We start from the raw sequence: 21,150 nt of genomic DNA, 5'->3' as shown, positions 1-21,150 counted from the left end.
GTCTGGACCTTAACATGTTTGAAATGTTGTGCTTGAGCTCTGCAAGAGCTGTGTTTAAACACGTACCTGCAGTCCTAGCTTCAATTTTTCACACACTGCTTCTAGATTTTGCTTCAGTTTTTGTTAAATAAACAATGACACAGCATGATACCATGTGATATGTGTCTGTTGTTATTCGTCTTAATTGATTGATTTTTATTATGGACTAGTATATAAAAAGAGCGGGCACTTTATTTTTCACAGTTGCTGAAGAATGTATGAAACAAACCACAAGGTCATAATTTGCTGCAAGAAAACTATCTAGAATCTTTAGGAACCACGTCAAAAAAAAGCAGTATCAGAAGTTTGGGTTTTTGGTGTGTTATTTTTCACTTTTTTCCACAACGGAAAGTCTAAAATTAAGAAGAAAAAAAAGGGTTTCAAAAAAACCAATAGAAATAAAACTTTTTTTGTTTTTTAAAAAGCCTAAAAAACATCTGTGGTGACAATACCAGATATTGTCACCACTCTAATAGTTTCAGAATGATGCAGTTGAGCTTGAGCACTACATGGGAAAGGAAACTCAGATGTAGATATGTGATTTTTTTTTTCTATAAAAAACCTTCTGCAAGGTTTGTTTTCCTGCTTTCCATACCAAAAAGATGCCAAATAAGCTGTTAAATATTTACATTCTGACTGCATTGTGGAAAGACAGTTTTCCCATCATTTACCCAGGAAACTGAATGACTTGTTGGCCTTCTCATAAATATAAATATTCCAAGATTTAGAACTTGGCAGACAGACTTGCTCTTGATAAACAATCATAGTTTTAGGGAATTGCACAGTTTACTCATCAGATGCTTCATCAAAGTCTGTTATCTTTTGTGACACTCAACCTCGGTGTGCTTTTACAGCTCAGAAGGCTGGAAATTAAATAAGGGAAAGCTTGTTGTTGCTGTTTCAGTGGAAATTGCTTTTTAAAAACCTTTTAACCTATAAATAAACCTTCTTAATACTTACTAACTCTTAACTATTTATACACAGCAAACCATGACCCAAATGAAGAGTTCTTTAAACATTATAACATTTATCTATTTGACCTGATTATCCACATTCAATAACAACTGTGCAGCCAGCACCAAGGACATTTTTGTGGAGAAACAGTAAACAAAGAATAAGAAACATCTGCAAGTGTTTAACTTCCAGAGGAGGAGGAAACGAACACTATCGCAAATAACCCTCACATGGGCCCCTGAAGTTTCTGCAGCAACATTCTAGGCTGTGTCTGCAAAATCGTAGGGGTATCCAAGGTTTCTGTGTGTCAAAGAGTGCACACAGTATGTGAATACACAGCAAAAGAGCAGGGTAAAACTGAACTGTAATGACTGCATGAGAACCATGGGGTTGGGTGTAGTCAACAGCTGTAAATAATGAGCATAAACCTTAGTTATAGCCAAGTTCAAGTATTACAGAATTTTACCAAGCCCTCTTCCAGAGAAAGTGGTGGGTGAGATTTTTTCAGGTGTGGTTTTTTTGGCAATCATTAAATGTCTGGTCCACAAAAAAAATCCTTCTTCTGTAGCCCTACAGTGAAGGGAAAAAATCAATGACTGAGAGAATATTGCATCCCAGTTTCCTAATTCTTGAAAACTATTATTAATGAGGCTACTAACTGGCAGTGCAGGGGTAAATGGTTAGCACTGCAGCCTCAGATTGAGAGGGTTGCTCTGGATGGAGTTTTAATCATTTCTCTGTACTTGCACAGCTTTTATGTGGAAATCCCATGCTTCCTCTCACTGAACATGCTTTCTCTCACCTCCTATGACATTCTTGCAAAAAAAAACCCATCTTATTCTCAAAAACAAAGTCAAAGTAAAGTTTTTTGCAGTTGTTTTATATTAAAATGAGACTTTTGGAGGTACGAGTAGTTTCTTTTTGAATGTCAATTACTCACCTGTGGCCTCAACAATTCCTTCTAAAATAACGATGATCTCAAACTGCTGTCTTCTGAGTTGCTCTGGACCCAGCTCCCACAGCGGACTGTCGCAGTCAATATTGTGCCGAATGACTTGAGGCTCCACCAGGAAAAGTCGTCTGAGCCAGTTTCATAACCAAGGTTAATCTCTGTCTGCTCGAGAGGCAAGAACTCTCCCTCTGCTGTTTGCCGGGACTTGATTAACTTTGCACGAACCTTTGCGTCCACCATGTGACTTTCTCTGAGGTCTCCCAGGCGGAACATCAAGCAGAGCTGGTCATCCCGGTTAGCAATGACACAAGTGCGACTAAAAAGAAGTGTCTCCGCTTGCTTCTTGGGTCGGGATATTTTAACAAACATGCAGCCTACCATGAGAGCATCTATCATGGACCCAACAATGCATTGCGTCATGACCAGCACCACGCCCTCGTGGCAGCTGGGAGACACTGTGCTGGGAGACACCATTGATACATAACCAATGGTGCGCTGTGTCTCCACTGAGAAAAGAAGAGCAGAGATAAAATCATCTACACCCAAATAGCAGGGTGCGTGGTCTATGAGGTTTTCTTCAGGGGTGGTGAGTGGCTTCTCCTTTTCTAGGTCACCTCTAAAGAAAGCATTCAAGAAGTAGAGCACAGCAAAGAAAAACCAGGTGACAATGTAGCACATCATGAAGACAAATAAGAACCATCTGTACTGGAGGTCCACAAAAGAAGTAAAGATATCAGACAGGAAACGGCCCCTTTCTGAAATATGACAAAGGTTGACTCGGCACTTTCCATCTTTGGCGACATAGCGAAGTTGTTCTCTTGTTTCTGGAGTGATGGTAGGGGTTTGGTTACTTTCACTCTCTAGAAGTTTACTCCTGGCCTTTGCAAGCTTCTCCATCTCTCTAGCAGGGCTGGATATGTTGCTTTTTGCCGGTGAGAGCGACGTGCTGTGGAGCGGACTGTGGGTAATGACATGAAGGGGACTAATGCAGCCGATTTCAGGCACGCTGAGGGCATGGCGAGGGTAGCGTGAAAGACTCTTGGTCTCCCCGAGTGAGCAACGACGCAAGAGGTCTTGTTCTCTATCTATAAGACAATGAGTATAAGAGGGAAGCAAAGAAATGTTGCTTTGGTGAGGAAAGTCTGTTGTGCTTTTGTGGCGTTGCCTTGCTGTTTTAAGGTCAGAAAAAGTCCCTAGCATGATATCTGGGAGAGGAAGCATCATGTCTGTATCTGGCTGGAAGGGGAAAGAAAAGTGCATTTTTGGTGTGCTTGCAAATTCATGAAGGTCATTTCAGTTCACTGGGATAGACTCCAGCTTCACTGAGGCTAAATTAGGTCATGGCTGAATGGTGGGAAAAACACAGGAGGAAAAGCAGCTACATGGTAAATCTTGGGGGAGCAAACATTTTTTTGAACTTGTTGACTTAGCTTTTAGTGACTTTTGTTGACTAAAAGCTTACATGACATTTTTTATTTCACCATTCATTAACCGCACAGAGAAGGCATTGTTTAAATATGTTAACGTTTTCTTTAAGCAAACAGTATTATTAAAGTTCTTCATGACTGGGCCAAGTGTCCTTTTTTTTGGAAATCAAAATATGAATCACCCTATTAAATCAGTACTTCGTAATACAGCCCACAAGTACAGGGATAATGTAAATATGGTCTCCTGAGAACTGAGAAAAAACTTTCAGTTTAACTAACTTTTGTGATTCCCTGCCTCACTGGGGCTAAAAGAGACCACCCAAACACATGAGACATCATTGGAAAGGCCACATCAGGACTTAGTCAAAATAAGAATACGGTTGATTGGTCAAAGACTATTTTGTTCTGGGAGTAAGTGCTCAGAAAAATGTCACATTCATAATATTATCACACAAGGGCAGACTGGAAAAGACTGTGTGTGACCAACTTGTAAGATTTTTTTTATCACAAAACTTTCAGGTTTGACTTTATAAAGACATTTGGGGGGAAAAAGTTTGGAAAACAAAACTCACTGTCTTAAATTTATTGAATAACTCTTGCACCTAACCTCGTCCCCCGAAGGTGTGGAATGGACAACCATGACAGATTTCCATTGACAGGGCATAGATGTTCGCCGTCCCCTCGTCTCATTCTGGGTGGTTGTGGGAGGTCCCATGGCTACCCTACTAATTTATGTTAACTTGGAGCCAGGACAGCATGTCCTCTTCAGATTATAGTCTTTTCTTCCAGTAGATCACATCAAAGAAATCCAAAAGCAAAAAACACTTGCAGCAGATAATTGTGATCGAGTGCAAAGTCTTCCCATTGATTGTAAATACTAGAACAAAAGACCAGATTTTCAACAGGGTTTGAACTTTTAAACATGCAATAATAGAGTTAACACTATTATTCTTGCTAGCACCATCGTGACTGGCAATAAAATTCCGAGGTATTTCTGGATGACTCACAGAGTAAATTAATCCAGTGCTTACTTCCAGAATGAGCTATTCTCTGAGTCACTCTGTGGCGGCCAGATTCAAAGCATTTCCCTTTAAAGCAATGTTTCTAAAGAAAAAAAAGGAACACTGACGAGCAAAACACACTCAAACAGAAAGCATTAGCTAGATAAGCTGGACTAAGCCTAATCATGCTGTCTCAGCCTTCTGCAGAGTAGGGTAGAGTGGACTCAGCTACTGTCTAGTTCAAATAATCCTAAAAAGGCTAAAAATCTAAAAATGACTAACGCGACAGAAAGTTTGGAAATGTGCCGGAGGTCACATAGGCCTATAGGCCTATGTGACCTCCTTTATATATAACTTAATATATATATATTAAGTTATATATATATTATATATATTAAGTTACCAGGGCGGCGGGGGATTCTGTGGCTGGCTGGAGCAGCATCTAATAACCAACTCAAAAAATAAAACAAAATAAAAACAAACCAACAAACACGAAAACACGAGACCTTATGAGACAGACTTATAATTTGCACCGATGTTTTTTCGAAATTCTATACGCGAAAAGTGAGCGCGAGAGCCCTCGGTGCCCCTGCGCGCTGCTGAAGTCAAAGTAAACTTTATTGTCATCTCCGCTACATACAGTCCAGTATATAGAGAGACGAGACGACGAGGCTCCAGTTACAGCAGTGCAAGTAAACAAACAACAAATATAAGAAGAGTAAGAAAATAAATACACACTTTAGGACTCGGGGTAAAGGGATCAATAACAATTTAAAATTTATAATTTACAGTTTGATGATCTCACACACAACCTGTCGACAGGGGAGGGAGGCCGGCTGCTTCCAGATAGAGCACATTTCATTCATAATGATGTAAATCCAAGCCCATTATGTATTCATGATCTGAATCCTGGCTTGTGTGAAATCCCAGAAATGCACCCTAGAGAAAGTGAATCTGTGAACTAGGTGTAGGTCTATTAGGTTATGTTGTGGTGATCCTCGAGTTGGGGGATTTGTGTTCATACTGGAGTGCAAAATTAAAATCAATGGAAGATGGACAAGAAAAGTTCAAAGCCAGGTGCTCAGTTTAGAAAAAAGAGAAAAGAAGAGGAGGAGAAACGAGCAAAAGATGCAGGTAAGCAGATGTGTCATTGGATAATGGCAGGTATCCTGAAAGAATCAGAATACTTCATTAATCCCTAAGGAAATAATGTGGGTTACAGTTGCTCCAAAGAGAAATGGTAAAAAACAGTAACAGTAACAGACTAAACTCCAAACAATACATTATGTTACAGATTTTAATATTAATTAGTCAGTGTCAATTGTTGATTTGTCCTGTTCTCATTGTATGACGAATTATGATGGGTGTTTGGTAGCCGTTTGCATACAATGCATACTCTCTTCATATGTGTGTTTGTGTCTCTGGTGAAATTCAGTATGGTTCTGACAACAGTTTTATGTTAATGTACAATCCTTAATATGTTTTGTGTGTGTGGGGGGGCGCCAGAGGGAGTGTTCGCCCGGGGCGCCAAACAGGCTAGGACCGCCACTGCTCACACAAGTGAGTTACATGTCACACCGTGACAAGTCACTTACCATTGCAACACACAAAGGTAGTCATTTGGCTGTCAGCAGTTGTGAAAGTCATCTGACCTTGTATAAAAAATTCCTTAAAATGTTTTTTTTTTTCTCTCCCCACTGACTCATCCCTGGCCAGGGTACTCCAGTCAGATTAGTACACCACCTGCTTTGTCTCACAAAGGGAGGAAGGGAGGCGCATCCGTGATATCGGTTCCAAAGCAAACACGCAGACAGGCGACCCCCTAAGAAAACAACTCCCCTACCTTTACTTTGCCTCAGTAAAGGGTAAGGGCATTTTAAACTCTACACCATGGCTATTCAACTACGAAGTTAGTTGGGCCAGATTTTCAAACCGAGGAATTTATCTGGGCCAGATTTTTTATTTATTTTTTTTGAAGCCAGTAAGCAGCAGATCATGATCAATTTCAAACCCACACAACTGTATTGAAAAACAAGTATTTTTTTTTATTCCTTTTCCCCTGTAAATCTGGTGACCTCTCACAAATCCACACCAAAAGGTCCGTTGAAAAAAAGGGAGCTATAACTAAACTATTTTTTGCACATTTGAAATAATAATAATAATAATAACAAAAAACATTTTGATAATTCCTTTTCAAATTAAAATAAATATTTCGCTGACCACTCGCTTTTCCTGCCATGGATGGAGCCCCATCCGTCACAAGTATACAGACACGCTTCATATCCAGACCATTTTCCTCAAAAAGAGCTTAAATCTTCTCAAACATTATTTCGCCAGCTGTGTGTCCCTCTAAGCCGAGCAATTTCCCATCCAAAAAACGGACATATACGCACAACTGTGCATTATCAGTTCTGTCTGTGATCTCCTGCTATAGACATTACATCAGTTTTCTTCAGGTCATCTAACAGCATTTCAAACTCGTCTGACGCCAGAGCTTCAACTCTACGAATATTTGAACTGTCCTACAGGGGTACGTTTTTAATAGCAGATGTCACACTCACTTTTCACCGCATCCACCACGGCCAGCATGCAGTATTTCACTGTTTCAGAATCTGTGAAAGGCCTTTTCTTCTTCGCCAAGAAGCAAACACGAAGGGAAGATGCTGCAGCTCTCTCTTGGGCTGTACAGGACCCTCACCATGGTCGTACAACTCCGGTTGTAAGATTATTAAACTCGGTAAAATGAATAAGTATTTGTCAGTCCAGGCAGGGTTAAACCGACAGTTTTCATTGTCAATTTTGCGCTTTTGGAGTGAGAAAGACATGCTGTTGTTGCATCATATATTACGATGATTGTTTAATATGTTTACATCACGGTGCATTGTGGGTTAAATATTGCTAGGCTACTAGGAGTGTTGCATTCACAGTCTACACTACGCTGTAGGAATTTTTAATTTTTTAAAAATTAATTAATGAATTAATTTTTTGCGTTTTCTCTGTGTTTCTGCCAGGACCACGGGCAGGGCCACTCCCAGGTTGCTTCTGGGCCGCATTTGGCCCGCGGGTCGCCATTTGAATAGGCTTGCTCTACACCGTCACTTTATAGCCCAATAACGGAGTGAGTTTAAATATTTCGATTTCGCTCCGAAATAGTTTGTATGATTTGTCCCTTGCTTGCATATTAAACTGGTCTAACATTTGACCAGCTTTCATTAAAAGAACAAACAAACAAACAAAAGCATATCAGAACATTTGGGTCAGCGAGAAAGAAGAAACGATGACATGTACTACGGAACTCTAACCGCACTTATGTAGAAGAAGGGGTGGTGCTATGGGGCTGTTATAGAGACAGAATCTTTGCTCTAAAGCTCAGTTCAGTAACGATGAGTAACACTGGACACTCAGTAAAATGCCACGATCTAACAACCATCTGGGATAAGGCGCAACAAACATGCATCCCGTGTGCGAAAACCCCTATAAAGCCAGGTAGGTTAAATATTATATTATATTATATTATATTATATTATATTATATTATATTATATTATATTATATTATATTATATTATATTATATTATTATTCATGTAGGTCATGAAATTACCCCCAACTGTGGGTTTGATGATGACGGAGGGCGACACGAGGCACCAACAAAACCGTGCAAGACAAACACTTTTAACAATGGCAGCAGCTTCCACTGCACACTCTGTAGCCTGTGTCCGTTTCAGACTGAGAAACCTTGCAACACAACAGCTGACACCGTTTGCGGCAAGGTGCCTGTTACGCAAAGGTAAGACAACAAGCACATCACTGTGAGAAACAGGTAAACAGCTGAGGGGATGTGATGGTCTCTCTGAACCGCAGGGGATTTTCATCAAAGTGTGTGTGTGTGTGTGTTTCACTATCTCTTTTACGGCTTAATAAGCAGGCACAATAAGAGCGCTTTCCTCTTAAAACTCTCGCTGTTTTATCTACAGACTTTCATTCCTCCCCACCCCTTTTCTGTTTTTCTGCAGAATCCCGACAACAGATTTCCCTGTCACAGTGAGTAGGCTTTTTGCATTTAGTGTAAATTGTAAATTTTACCAGTAATAAATAAATATATAGGGGTTGCCTGTCTGTGGCAGTAGTGGTACTAAAAATATGAAACACAACAGAAAGAAGCAACAGAAGATATTTGTGGAGAGCTGGTTAAGAAGGAGTTTCTTCCTCATCAGCAACAGCCAAAACATCCATTCTGTTTTCATTCCAGACTCTGGCATATCAAGGACCTAACTTGACACCAACCTCACCACCATCACGTTCTCACAATGTGTCAAGGGCAGCCTGTAAGTTACGCGTGCACTTCACTGTACACCTGAGACACCTTTCTTGACAGTTACATTTAAATGTAACCTTGACTTTTTCCTGTGTCTGCAGGGGCAGTACCATTAGCCATTTTAATTTCCATTGTGCTCGTTGCCTTGTCTGCTTATGTGTTTGGTCTTAAACGGAAAAGAGGTATGTATACCGAAACTAGACGATCGAAGATAAACAGATGTGCACACATCAAGGTCTTGGGAACTTAAGAAACGACATAAAAGCTGACCACTGGGTTTATAAAGAGAAGTTGCCATAAAATGTTACAGAATGTAATTTTACAACCAATATAGTAGGGTTATTTTAAAATAACTTTAAAATACCCTCTAGCTTCAAGCTGGTGAATATGATTCTGACACTCTCTCTCCTCTGCCTTATGTAAACAGCAAAGGCTTTTTGCAGGCAACCCTCATATATAAATGACGGATTCGCCCCCCTGACAGGTTCATCTAATGGCAGTGACGTAGAGGACATACTTTGTGAGTCGAACTTAATGTTATCTCAAAATATACAACGCCTATCCAAACCACTGTCTAGTGAGGGATAAAAGTGGGCGGAAACTGCCATTTTGTGTTCCTGTTGACGAATGAAAGTCTGTTTCATTAACCTACTGACATCATTCATTGATGCTCTTTTTCCCCTTTCAAAATGCAGGTGCAGACATCCTGTCTGCACCTCTACAGACCGTGCTGGACAACTTGGATGTTTTGGAAGAGCTGGTGATTTTGCTGGATCCAGAGAGCCATGTAAGAAAGAGCACAAAACATCTGGCGTCGCACTGCGCCTTCCCCTCCACCTGGATTACTTACACCTACTCTATGAAGGACAGCAAAAGCCCCCTAAAAGCTGTGCTGGAGGGGGTGACCTGCAAGAACCCCGACTGGACTGTAGGGCACCTGGCTAAACTGCTCAAACAAATGGAGCGTAATGACGCCATAGCTGCTCTTGCAAAACTTAAAACAAATAAGACTGAAGTGTAGCGACTGTTTAGCCCAACTCCCAAAAAGGCTGAGTAATGTTTTTTTTAAATGTTAATCTGTTTCCAATTGTTGTTGCCTTTATAATACTATTGACCTATGCAAATAAAATCATTCACTCAGTCATTTCATCAAACATCTTAACATCTTTATTAAGCAAATAACATTATAAATAAAAAAAGTGCATAGAAAAATTAAACAGGTTTAGAAATATGTATACAAATATTTACAAACTCAGGGTTTATTTGTACATGGTAACAAAGACGTAAATTTAAAGAGCACATATTTTCTCATTTTGATGTCTTTTACACTTACGTTAAAATAACCCTACTATATATATATTTATATGTATATTTATATATATGTGTATATAGAACATACAGCTTTCTTAACAGATTCTGGGCGAGATGGTCATGATAACTTCAGGTTTTGACTAGTGCCTTGCATCCTTCATGGCACGCACGCACGCACACATACATAGAAATGACAAACATTTCCAAATACACACACACACACACACACACACACACACACACACACACACACACACACACACACACACACACACACACACACACACACACACACACACACACACCTGGATATTAAAACCAAGCTATTTTTTTTTAATCATCATCCTCTCTTTTTGCATCAGTATTCCCAAACATCTGTCTAAACAGCTGAGGTAGAATCCTTGCAAGGAGTTGGGAGTGACTCTGCTCTTGTTATCAGCTAGGTGATTGACACAAGTTAACCTGGGCTCCATCCCAGTGATTGGACATGCAAGGTGGGGGGAGGGGTGGGTGGGTGATAAAAGACAAAACATGACATAATTTTGGAAAACATAATTATGGGCTTGAGTAGGCAAACAGTGCTCACTTTACTCCTGTGGCTGATTCTAAGACCATCAGTAATCTACATAAAAAAAAAATAAAAGTAAAATAAAATAAAGATTCTTTAAAAATACCTGCTTTAGAACAATCTGTCATAAAGGCTTAATCGCACACCACAACTGCCCCAAAGAGAGAAAAAAAATTCAAGTAAGTTAGTGAAACAAAAGACATGATGTGTAAACAAAGCATACATATGGGAAAGGGGAAAGGGGAAGGGGGGGTTCACTAGACCGCCACCAATTTATACAAAGCACAACCTTTAACCATTTAAAATAGAAATCAAAACATGAATAAATATAACTACCAATTTGAACAGTGTGTGAATTCAATTAGCCTCACCAATGACACCACTGAACATCCACCTACAACAATCATTATTTTAAAGGCAGCAATACCTAGAAAAGTCACGCACCTACACTGTCTTCTCGACCATCGCGGTGCAGGAGCTCAATGTACATGCTCAGTAGCAATGCCTTACACCAGTGCCCTCCCTGATCAAGAGAAACTGCAGAAGATTTCACGAAGATGAAGATAATTTGGATGTTTGATGGGTAATTATGTGCAACTGCAGGGCAGCGAAGTCTTATTGCAATAGGTAACGATGAGCATCTGCCATGAGAGTATTAAAATATATATATTTTTAAAAAAAGAAAGAAAGAAAGAAAAAGGAAGGAAATCTTCAATTTTGGCTTGGGTAGTGTTTTGCTACATACACTTTACATGAAAAAAAAAAACAACCAAAGAAAGAAAGAAAAAAAAAATACCAAGAGGACGTTTCTATGACACTGTTTTTCTGCTCTGAAACCAGACACTAATTTTACACTCAAGACAGGAAGAAAGTGGGTGACGAATAGCAGGTTTTGAATGTGAGATTTTAAAGATAACAACAGGAGGACTTATAAGAGTGCATAAATTTAAGATCTCAGCAGGGTAAAGAAAGAGCTAAACAATTCCTGATTCGCAAGACATCTTAGTCCAACTTAAAGACAAAGCTTTTAAAAAGCTTAGCACCATGTTTTTGTTTTGATTTTCTGTTATTCACAAAAAAGACAGAAAAAGGAAAAAAAAAGGGAAAGCGTTAACATAAGAAGTACTGAATCGTACAAATAAAGGTCTGGGTGATGTATGGCTTGAGAACTGACTTCACAACTACAGGGATGGAGCTGTAATGTAATGTGACAGATAAGGCTTGATCTGAGGTTATCTGCTCAAATCCAGAAACTCTCCACACTTTGAAATCTCCAGTTGTCACGAGCACCCAAAACTACTTCCTCTGATTTAATTACAGCTGCAATTACATTATTCGGGGAGCCATACCTTTTAGTACACTGTGAGGCAAGAAACTCTGCAAAGTTTGTTTTTTGTGCTGGTTCTCATCCTCTTCCGCTTGACCCCCCCCCCCAAAAACAAAAAAAACCAAAAAATGTCCTCACTTCTCACTAGCCATGTTTCTGGCCAGTCTCATAGTGGCTTAATCCCCCTGCTGGGCAGACTGACCGCAGCCTCCTCAAGCCCCAATCCAGTGTCACCACAATTTAAGGCTTACTAGTAAACAGGATCCTCCCCCTTTTTGTATCCAAGAGATTTCTTAGTTGAGGAAACGACGACATCTCCGGGCCCCACAGTTACAGTTGAGTTTGTTGCTGGCGTCTTCGATGGGGAACTTGTAGTCGTAGGTGAGCTCCTCCCCCCTGTAGATTTTCCTAAGAGCGAAGATGACGATGTGCTTCCGACCTTCCACGTTGATCACTCGAGAGTAGCAGTTAGGTTCACATGAGTGGTTGATAAACCTCGCCGCGTTGCCATGCATAGTCGCATCCACTACGTCGAAGTCATCGATGCGGAACATGTAACAACCGATACCCTGCAGGGAGCAGAAATGAAACCTGTTGGTGTTTTTCATGAAATCTCTCAGCATGAACCGCCAGTTGCTATGAAATACCTGACCAAAACTAGAATGACAATGATGAAGATGCACAAACCTTCCCATCATAGTACTTCTCCCTTTTATCAGTGAGCACGGAGCGAATGACGATGCCCGCGTATTCGATAACCATCTCTCCTGCTTCAATGTTCCTCTTGCAGAAAAGACCACGGCCGTGGATAGCAGACCTACAGGAAGTGTTATCAAGATGAAAACTGATTGTAAAGCAATAGGAAGATATTTAAAAAAATCTATACAATAACACATTTGTATATTATATTGCTGATACAGGCCAAACTTTAATGTGTCCCCTTTTTTAGTTTACAATCTTTTACCTTTGCATGAATGTTGGCACACAAGCACTAACATGGTAAATACAGGAGCTAGGGCTATACCCAAAATATATACCCAAATTCAGCCACTTTGATGTTTTTTCATTTTATTGGGGTTTTTTTTTGTCTTATTTTAATATAAATGGTAAATGGACCAGCTCTTATATAGCTTTTGCTACTCAAGCACTCAAAGCACATTATGTGCCTCATTCACCAATTCACATACATTCTTACAAGCACTTTTCTCTATGCTTTGTCTACTTAAGTACTTTCTATCTAACATTCACACAAATTCAAACTCCAGTGGATGCACCGGAGGCAAGTTCCTGTTGCATGTGATGAACTCAGACATCTCATTGTTTCATCGTGTGTCTCTTTAAAACCAACACAGGATATGACTTGTCTCTCTTTGGAATCTTATCATTTCCACACTTCGTTTGATTCCCAAAAAAATCCCATATTTTTGGAAAATACGGTACACTTAAAATCAATCCTTTGATCTTTCTAAAAATCAACAGTGCCCCTTATAACCCCGTGTGCCTTATGTATGAATTCTGGTTGTGTTTACTGACCTCGAAACGATTTTATGTGCTACACGGCGCTCGAAAATCTATCAAATGTTTTAGTACGACTTTGCTGAGCTACGAATCCGCACCGCTTGATGGATTGTCGGAGCATTACGGCTATCATAGTCAGGAGCCTCGTGGAGTGATACGTACTGTACTTTAACATAATATTACCGTATTGTGTGTGTATAACCTCTGTGGATATTATACATGGTTATGCTGAGGATATGTTATTGTTATCGCAAATTTTCTAATGTATATCGTGATAAATATTTTTGGTCATATCGCCCTGCTCTACCCTACATGCTCTTTGTCACTAGATTTTGACACTTTTCTCAGGATTGCCCCCACCCCCACCACTTCTCCTTTTGTGCTTCCTGGGTAGCAGTGACATTGCAGAGTGACAAAGCTGTATTGTGCAGTGAAAAAAAAGTTTTCTGTTTAACAAGACCTTCTTTCTTAGAAATTGAGTGAGGTCACAGTGCAGCCAATGTCTTGCAGAAGTACTTGCAAAACGTGTTAAATGCAGCCAAAGTATAAACAAAGAGTGGGAATGTTTTTGTAGTTTTTTAAAAAAGCTCTCGTTGAACAGGCTGTCTCCGTAATGTCTGGCCAAGGCACTGTTTCATTTCCCAACAGCTGCTTTTTCTTCAGCCTCACTAGGATTAACATGAAACAGATGTTTGAACAGCTGTTAGCAAAAGCAGAATTGTTGTGCATGTATGCTAGCTATGATTCATTGTGTGGAATAATGGTTTTGTGTGACTCTGTTGTCTGGCTAGCAATAATGACACATTACTGCCAAAGAGCTGTTACTTGCATTCAAATGACTATCTATGTATCACCCTTGTTTTATGAAAGCTAATGCCATTTAAGTCATGTGGTTCTCATCACCACAGGATGGTAAGAGCTTTATATTGTAAGGAAAAGACCCTACAATAATAGAGAGGAAACCCCACTTGGTGACAGGGGGAAAGAAAAACTCCTTTTTAATATACAGAAACCTCTGGTAGAGCTAAAGGCTAAAATGTTTTCTCCAACTTGTTTTTCCATTAACATGATCACAGATACAATTCTATACTACACTGTAAAAAATAGTCATACATATTAAACTTAGACAGGTAAACTGAACAGAAAATGTTTTAAAGAGTCATCCATACTGGAACAAAATAAAACAAACTGGACTTCAATGCTGAATATTCATTGAACATCACTGAAGGATGCTTTTTTCAGTTTTGAATCCTCCTGCTCACGCTGCTCTTGACAGGGAATGCTTTGGTTTTCTCTGTTAATCTTATAAATAGGCAATTCTTCGGAATCAAACCAAAGTGTGAAAATGATAAAAGATTCCAAAGAGAGACAAGTCATATCCTGTGTTGGTTTTAAAGAGATGGAAGATGACACAGTTAGAGCTCTGAGTTCATTACATGCAACAGGAACTTAAATGCCATGATGCTGGCATTAAGATTAAGAAGTGAAACCAATTCTGAGGTTTTTTTTAAATATTTGTGGCTTTTGCAGCCAAGGCTATGAACTTTAAAAGCCTTAAAACTATGATGTTGTCAACTGAGTATTTTAAGCATCGTATAGCAATGCATTTTACTATTTCATGTAGCAATGATGAATTGCAAATGTAACTCGCCTGTACACTCCTACTGCCTCCTTGGAAGTCTTTTTCAGATGTCTGAAGCGCATGGCCATGGGCAACTCCAAACTGGTGGCTCGTCTGATAAAGGGAGCAGAAATTAATTGACCCAAAACTTCAACACCACTGTTTTGCAACATACTAAAAAAAATGACAATAGTCAATATATTTATGAAAAAGTATATTTTAGTTTTGAAAAAAAAGTGGTGTGCAGTTACAATATGAAGCTGCACAACATATTTCAGAGAAAAGCGGTTTGAAAGTCCTAATATGGCATTACAATCCAGGAAATATAAACTAAAGCCTGACCTCGTGGACTTCAAAAGAACCTCGTCTTCCTCATCGTCGTAAGGCCCAATGTCAGGAAGCTGTCTGTGCTGAGAAGCCAGGAAGTTGAACATATCAAATGTAGACTTCCTGTTGGAGCAAATAAACTGCTGTTAGTTCTAGAAGAGTTATATCTTTCTGACTCACTCTCTCCAGGATGAATCCAACAACCCTTTTCCATTAGTACCTACTCTGGGTGGCTTTACATGAGGTGACAGTACCAGTACTGTCAATTGAAGTGACAGTACCAGTACCTGGTACTGTCACCCACCTAATTGATAGTACTGGTACCCTGAGTTTGGATTCTTCTTCCAAAAATCAAAACCGCCATTTTTGAAACCCGGCGATGAGGGAAATGGCACAGAAACAACACCATGGTGGTCTAATTAAAAGCCACAGGCTGAGCAGCAGGAATTGCATCGCCTTGACATCCATCTTTGTTGTAGCGTTTGTGTTGCATACAAATGACGTCACAGGAGGGCCGGGCGTGTTGCTATAACAACCCCACGCACATTGGTGCTGCTCAACTGTAATGGAAAATGAGTCAAGCCGAGTTGTACTGCCTCAAGTCACAAGCAGGTACTAACGGAAAAAAGGCTAAAGGGCAAACATACCTAAGGTAAAGCTCCGAACGGGCACAGCCACTGGGGTTGACGGGCAGATCATCCTCCTGGCTGAACTGTTTGAAGAAACGGAAACTATGGCGCTGGCAACGGTGAGCTCCTTCAAGCTGCTCCAGCAAGAACACTAATGCGTCATGGACCAGACCCAGCATACGGGGACCGCTGAGCCACTGAAACGTCAGTGGCCTCAACCTTGCAATTGCTCGAGCCTCCTGCACCCCATCTGTGACTGCTTTCCAAGCCACTGAAGGAAGAGTTGACAATTAGATGGGATTAGCACAAAGCAATGAGCATAAAAAACGAGAACATTACGATGCTAATTTTTTAAAATGTAACACTGGCCTTACCTTCAATGGTGTCTGCCTCTACACTAAAGCCGTCATCGCTGGTTATCTCGAATCGTAAGTGTGGCTGGTCTCTATTCGTTGGACATCCCTCATCATCAGATGGAGGTGGTTCGTCATCTGAGGCAGAAGCAGCGCCTAACAAAACACAATCCGTAGAGCTCCTTTTTCACATTGTTCTTAAACAATTCAACACATTTAAAGGACGCAGAAGCGAAAAGGTACCATTCATTAATCAGTGATATATTAAATGTGGCTGGTATTTTTAAACTCTTGAAATTACACAGTTTTAACTCAAGAATACCAGAATATTTCTTCCAGTCAGTCAGTGTGCTGTGTCCCACTGGTTCCCAGGCCTGCTGTTTGCCTTGTTCACTCACAGACATGAAACTCCAAGGCTCTGATCTGGGAAAAGCAAGTGGAAACAATTATTTTGTTTTTAAAAATGACTTCATATACATAAATATTTGTTTCTCAGGCTCTCTGACGCAAAATCATTGTTTTTCTATGAGAGAGAAGAACAATCATCAGACCTATTATCCACAAACTCCATGAAAGCCATAATTTGAGATAGTACAAGGCCTCATTAGTACTAACTGCGTGGGTAAATTGCACATCTACGAAGGCACCCTTTAAAGCTGAATAAAATACTGCATAAGGTATACAGGATTTGTAGGTTTTGTCTTTGGGCTGCTGAAATACGGTATCAAGCAAGATTGTGAAAACATTTCACTTTCAAAACTACAGCAATGTGGTCTCAGTTTCCAAACGCTACTTCAAAGAACAGGTGACGCGGCACAGTGATAAACTCACTGCTGTCCCAGATATTTCAAACATGCTGGTGGCAAAGAATTCAGAATGAGCCTGTGTAAAACAATGAACATTTCATGACTCCTTTGTACTTTTTTTCAGTTAAGCAATGGACTGAAATAATTTAAAAGTCACTGAAATGCTTTATTTACATTTTACACAACGTTCCAACTTCTTTGAAGTGGACTGTATTTAAAAATCGAAAAGACATCAATTCGTTGAGTAATGGAAACATATACCACCAATAGCCAATAGCCACCAATTGCTTGACTACGTGAATTTTTCTTTCTTTTGTCAGCCTAAATGATCACTGACACAATAACCAGCAGGGCAGCTAAAAAAATGAATTCAGATAGGTAAAAACTTACCCTGAGCTATCAGAATCACTTAGATGCTCCTCTTTTAACTCGTCCAAGTTCAGTACTCCTTTCACTGTGGGGGTCTTGATTCGGACTCCTGAGGCCCTGCTGGAGATGCTTGGAAAAGCTGGTTTGCGACGCTCCTCATCCTCGATGACGGGCTCTGGTTGCAGGAAGTCAACCTTAGATTTCTTTGTGACGATGCGGTCTGAAAGTGAAGACACTCTTTTCATGCGGACATGGGTGCGAGGGCGGGGTGGGGGAACTGGTTTAGGTTGTGGTGATGGAGAGCGGGGTGACTCTGGAGGATCTGGTTCAATTAACAGGCCGGGTGGCAAAACTAGTGAGGAAGGGCTCATTGTTCGAAGCCCACTCCACTTGGGGGTGTAGTTACTCGCCATTGCTTGATTAATAATTGCTTGGGCACTTTCAGCAGGACTCATGGGAGGATTCTCAGATGGCAGAGCAGGCTGCCCTGAGGCCGTGGAGGACTTAGATTTCTTTGACGCGCTGGAATCCTTCTTCTTCTTTGGTTTTCTTGAATCTGGAGCAGTTTCATCTTTTGGTGTTTTTGAAGTTTTTCTTGATTTCTTCACATTGGACATTACCATTGTGTCATTGTTTTTGTGTGTGAGCAGCTGTGTGACAGCAGATGGATTCTGAACTGCAGGCGTGACTAGTGGAGGAGGTACTGTCGTCACATTGGCCACAGATGGTGGTGCAGTCATATTACCAGCTGCAGCTAGTGTGGCTGACAGTGCGTTGCTCTGCAAAAGGCTAGCAATCTGAGTGACACAGTTGTAGGATGGGGAGTTGGGAGTAGGCAGCTGGAAAGTGTTGCTTTCAGGGTTTTTCACAAAGATCTGCCCAAGGCGGTTCACCAGTAGTACATGTGGTGTAGGGTCTACATTTGGACCTCCCACCTCCTTCACAGTAAGAATGGCATGACCCGGTAATGCCTGGGGTACCACTGGTTGCTGAGGTTCGATAGTTGGCCTGGGTGTAGCGAAATTGATGGAGATTGTATGGCCAGCTGTAGCTTCCTTCTGGACAGAAGAACTGTAACCATTTAGGATCATCGGAGCTGAGGTGGTTTGTACCTGTGTGGGAGCAGCTGAACAGTGTGTTGACAGTCCAGACAGAGGCGATATTGCTGCAGAGGAGGAAACAATGCTGACAGCTGTAGAGCCTAGTGGCTGTGTTTGTGTGGCATACACCGGTAGAGAAACAGTAGCTGATAAGCTTGGATCATTCTGAGGCACGACATTTAGTAGTGTCTGTGTCATATCTCCAACGGGACTAAGAGTTGTCAGTTTAGCAGGTTCCAGGGACGGTAAAGTTGTTGACTCTTGTACAGCGGTCACTGGTTGCAATGTAATACTTGTTAAGGGAGGCTGACTGAAAGTAGGCAAAGAATACATCTGGAGAGGGTCTACTAGTCCTTGAGAGGGGTTTGGTACATCTGTTGACATTAAAGGGGAAGGCTGAAGAAGACTCAACAGAGAGCATTGACTGTTATCAGCAGAACCTGCTACTGGGGCCTCTGTTGCAGTAGATGATAAGTCATTCATCAACACACTAGCCCCCTCAGCTGGTGATATAAACCTGCTGCAGTCAGGTGATGAGTTCAGGGCTTTACAAGGTTCGGGGGTCTCAAGTGGTGTGTCTTGCAGCACGGGAAGCATTTCGGTGAACTGTGGGTTAGTGTCACATCTCTCAAGAAGAAGAGGTGTTTCAGAGGACAACCCTGAACTGGAACCTGGCAATAACCCCTCTGAATATGGGATTTCAGGCACATTTGTAGTTAGGTTAGGCAGAATGTTATCAACTGGAGAAGAAAGCATGGGCTCTTGGTTTACTAAAGGGGTTTCAGAGGTTTGACTGGTATCAAAAGATTTAGGTGCATCTTGGGTTGAACCATCAGCGGGATCTTTTGTGGCTTCTGAAATCGTGACTGGAGAAGAATCTGTTCGCTTATCATCAGATGATTCTTTGGAAGGTTGTGTGCTGCTAGCGGTTTCAAAGTCAGGAAGATTTTTATCATTTAGTTTTTTGGCTTGTATCTGAGTTTGACTGTTAACTTTTTGAGCATCATCACTGGTTGCTATACTTGCATCACTCTCTGTGCCGTCATCTACCCCATCCAGTTGAGCCATAGGTCGAGAGGAAGGCGAGGATGGAGACTTCGAGTGATCTTTTGATCCCGGGCAGCTGACTATTGTGCGAGAGAAGTCAAAATAGTGCTCCATATCTTCATCTGAGGATGTGTTACCCAGGTCATCCCTGGCTGAGGCTGCAGACCGTGGCAAACTGGCAACAAGGGTCTTCTTCTTCTGTACTTCTTGGGCTGCTCCCCAAAATTCCTCTTGATCATCACCTTCCACCACTATTTGCTCCCCACAATTCATTGCCACCCCCTCATTTAAGAGGGTTTCTTCAATTTCAAGTTCTGTCCGCATCTCTTGGCCCAGACTCAAGTTGGGGTCCTTGTGGAATGAACTGTAGGGAAACTCTTCTTCATCTTTCTGTTGGTCCAAGTCCTCCTGGGGTGATGTACCATTTGCTGGAGAGACATCCTCTGGCTCTGGTGAAGCTAAGAAGTTGTGTGGCACCTCGACTGAGTCCGACTGGCTTAGATCAAACGACAGTCGACTTCTGGGTAAATGTTGTACAGGTGAAGAGAAGGGTAGACTTTGAGAGGGAAAATTTCCAGCACCTTCCTGCCAGGGAGACTGGGGAAAGAATAACGAGTTACAGTGGGCTGTATTCCCAGAGGATCGTACAGAGGAAGAACCTCTACTTCCAACTGGGCGGGATGACGTAGAATTTATCAGGCTGTCTGTTGCACCAAGTGGGAACAAGGGGGAGGTAGGGAGGGAATTTTTTCCAGTGCGGAGAGTGACTGGTCCAGTTACAGGACCCAGAGGAGGGGGGGACCTGTGACTGCGCAGACCTGTTGTCTGTGAGTGTGGGCCGTGGCGACGAACTCCTCGAGTCTCTTCTAGATCACTAATGGTCAGTATGTGGTGGGGCTGGGCTACTCCTAAGAGGAAAACAGAAATAATCAGTTATATTTACATTCTGTGATGGCTTATTTATTATGTTTCTAAATAAGAACAGGTTACAATTTCTATCATACCTGGGGAAGGCAGAGGTCTTGACATTCCTCCAGCTGGTCTCCTGGGTTGGGGAATCTTTGGCCTTGCACCGTGATCTGACTTTGGGTGGATACCTGGAATCGAGGTTTCCTCCATTGTGGGGTGGCACTCTGATATATAAGTGTCTTGAGTTTTTGATACTGAAGAGTGATAGAAATGATTTATGAATACAGCGAATCACTTGTTAAGGCAATCTAGTTTTCAGAAGTAAAGAAAACCCCCAAAACAAACAAACAAATCAACACACCAGGTATTGGACGGGGGCTGTGAGCAATGGTGTGATTATCTCCCTGGTTCGGCATCTCCTCAACTGGCTTCTCTGGGACAATTGGCCGGACCTCTCGGACTGTACATGTGTATTTGCACCGCCGCAATGGGTTAACCGTACTCCAATACCACCGAGAACACCTTATTATGGAAGAGGGAAATTCATTCAATGTTGCAAATATAATTTCTTTATATA

General features: G+C 41.2%; 3 protein-coding genes across 3 annotated transcripts in view; 1 reads left to right on the top strand and 2 right to left on the bottom strand.

Annotated features, from left to right (window-relative positions):
• The window catches only part of kcnj20 (potassium inwardly rectifying channel subfamily J member 20), an 8,125-nt gene extending 1,197 nt beyond the window's left edge, over positions 1-6,928 (bottom strand). Inside the window, 3 exon segments of the mRNA XM_082551936.1 lie at positions 1,934-2,071; positions 2,074-3,181; positions 3,953-6,928. Of these exon segments, the coding sequence (XP_082408062.1) occupies positions 1,934-2,071; positions 2,074-3,181; positions 3,953-4,087 (1,381 nt within the window). The 5' untranslated portion in view covers positions 4,088-6,928.
• Positions 6,929-7,410: 482 nt separating this feature from the next.
• Positions 7,411-9,842, top strand: igflr1 (IGF-like family receptor 1). Its single transcript, XM_082551929.1, has 7 exons — positions 7,411-7,859; positions 7,962-8,160; positions 8,387-8,414; positions 8,623-8,698; positions 8,790-8,870; positions 9,116-9,208; positions 9,384-9,842. Exons 1-7 carry the CDS (start codon positions 7,757-7,759, stop codon positions 9,707-9,709), a joined length of 906 nt encoding a protein of 301 aa, XP_082408055.1. The 5' UTR covers positions 7,411-7,756; the 3' UTR covers positions 9,710-9,842.
• kmt2bb (lysine (K)-specific methyltransferase 2Bb) overlaps positions 9,833-21,150 on the bottom strand; it is a 29,246-nt gene continuing 17,928 nt past the window's right edge. The window contains 10 exon segments of the mRNA XM_082551935.1: positions 9,833-12,463; positions 12,582-12,711; positions 15,064-15,147; positions 15,376-15,483; positions 16,008-16,260; positions 16,364-16,498; positions 16,665-16,765; positions 17,539-20,572; positions 20,669-20,827; positions 20,935-21,095. Of these exon segments, the coding sequence (XP_082408061.1) occupies positions 12,188-12,463; positions 12,582-12,711; positions 15,064-15,147; positions 15,376-15,483; positions 16,008-16,260; positions 16,364-16,498; positions 16,665-16,765; positions 17,539-20,572; positions 20,669-20,827; positions 20,935-21,095 (4,441 nt within the window). The 3' untranslated portion in view covers positions 9,833-12,187.

This window comes from Aulonocara stuartgranti (assembly GCF_965226115.1).
Source record: "Aulonocara stuartgranti genome assembly, chromosome: 11".
Taxonomy (NCBI): Eukaryota; Metazoa; Chordata; class Actinopteri; order Cichliformes; family Cichlidae; genus Aulonocara; species Aulonocara stuartgranti.
The sequence above is the reverse complement of the archived record's forward strand: the minus strand, read 5'-3'. Positions and strand labels throughout refer to the sequence as shown.

Excerpts from the sequence above, each read along its gene's own strand:
- igflr1 (XM_082551929.1), top strand. The coding sequence starts at position 7,757 with ATGAGTAACACTGGACACTCAGTAAAATGCCACGATCTAACAACCATC. Across the intron at positions 8,161-8,386 it reads AAGGTGCCTGTTACGCAAAG|AATCCCGACAACAGATTTCC; the intron begins GTAAGACAACAA and ends GTTTTTCTGCAG. Across the intron at positions 8,415-8,622 it reads CAACAGATTTCCCTGTCACA|ACTCTGGCATATCAAGGACC; the intron begins GTGAGTAGGCTT and ends TTTTCATTCCAG.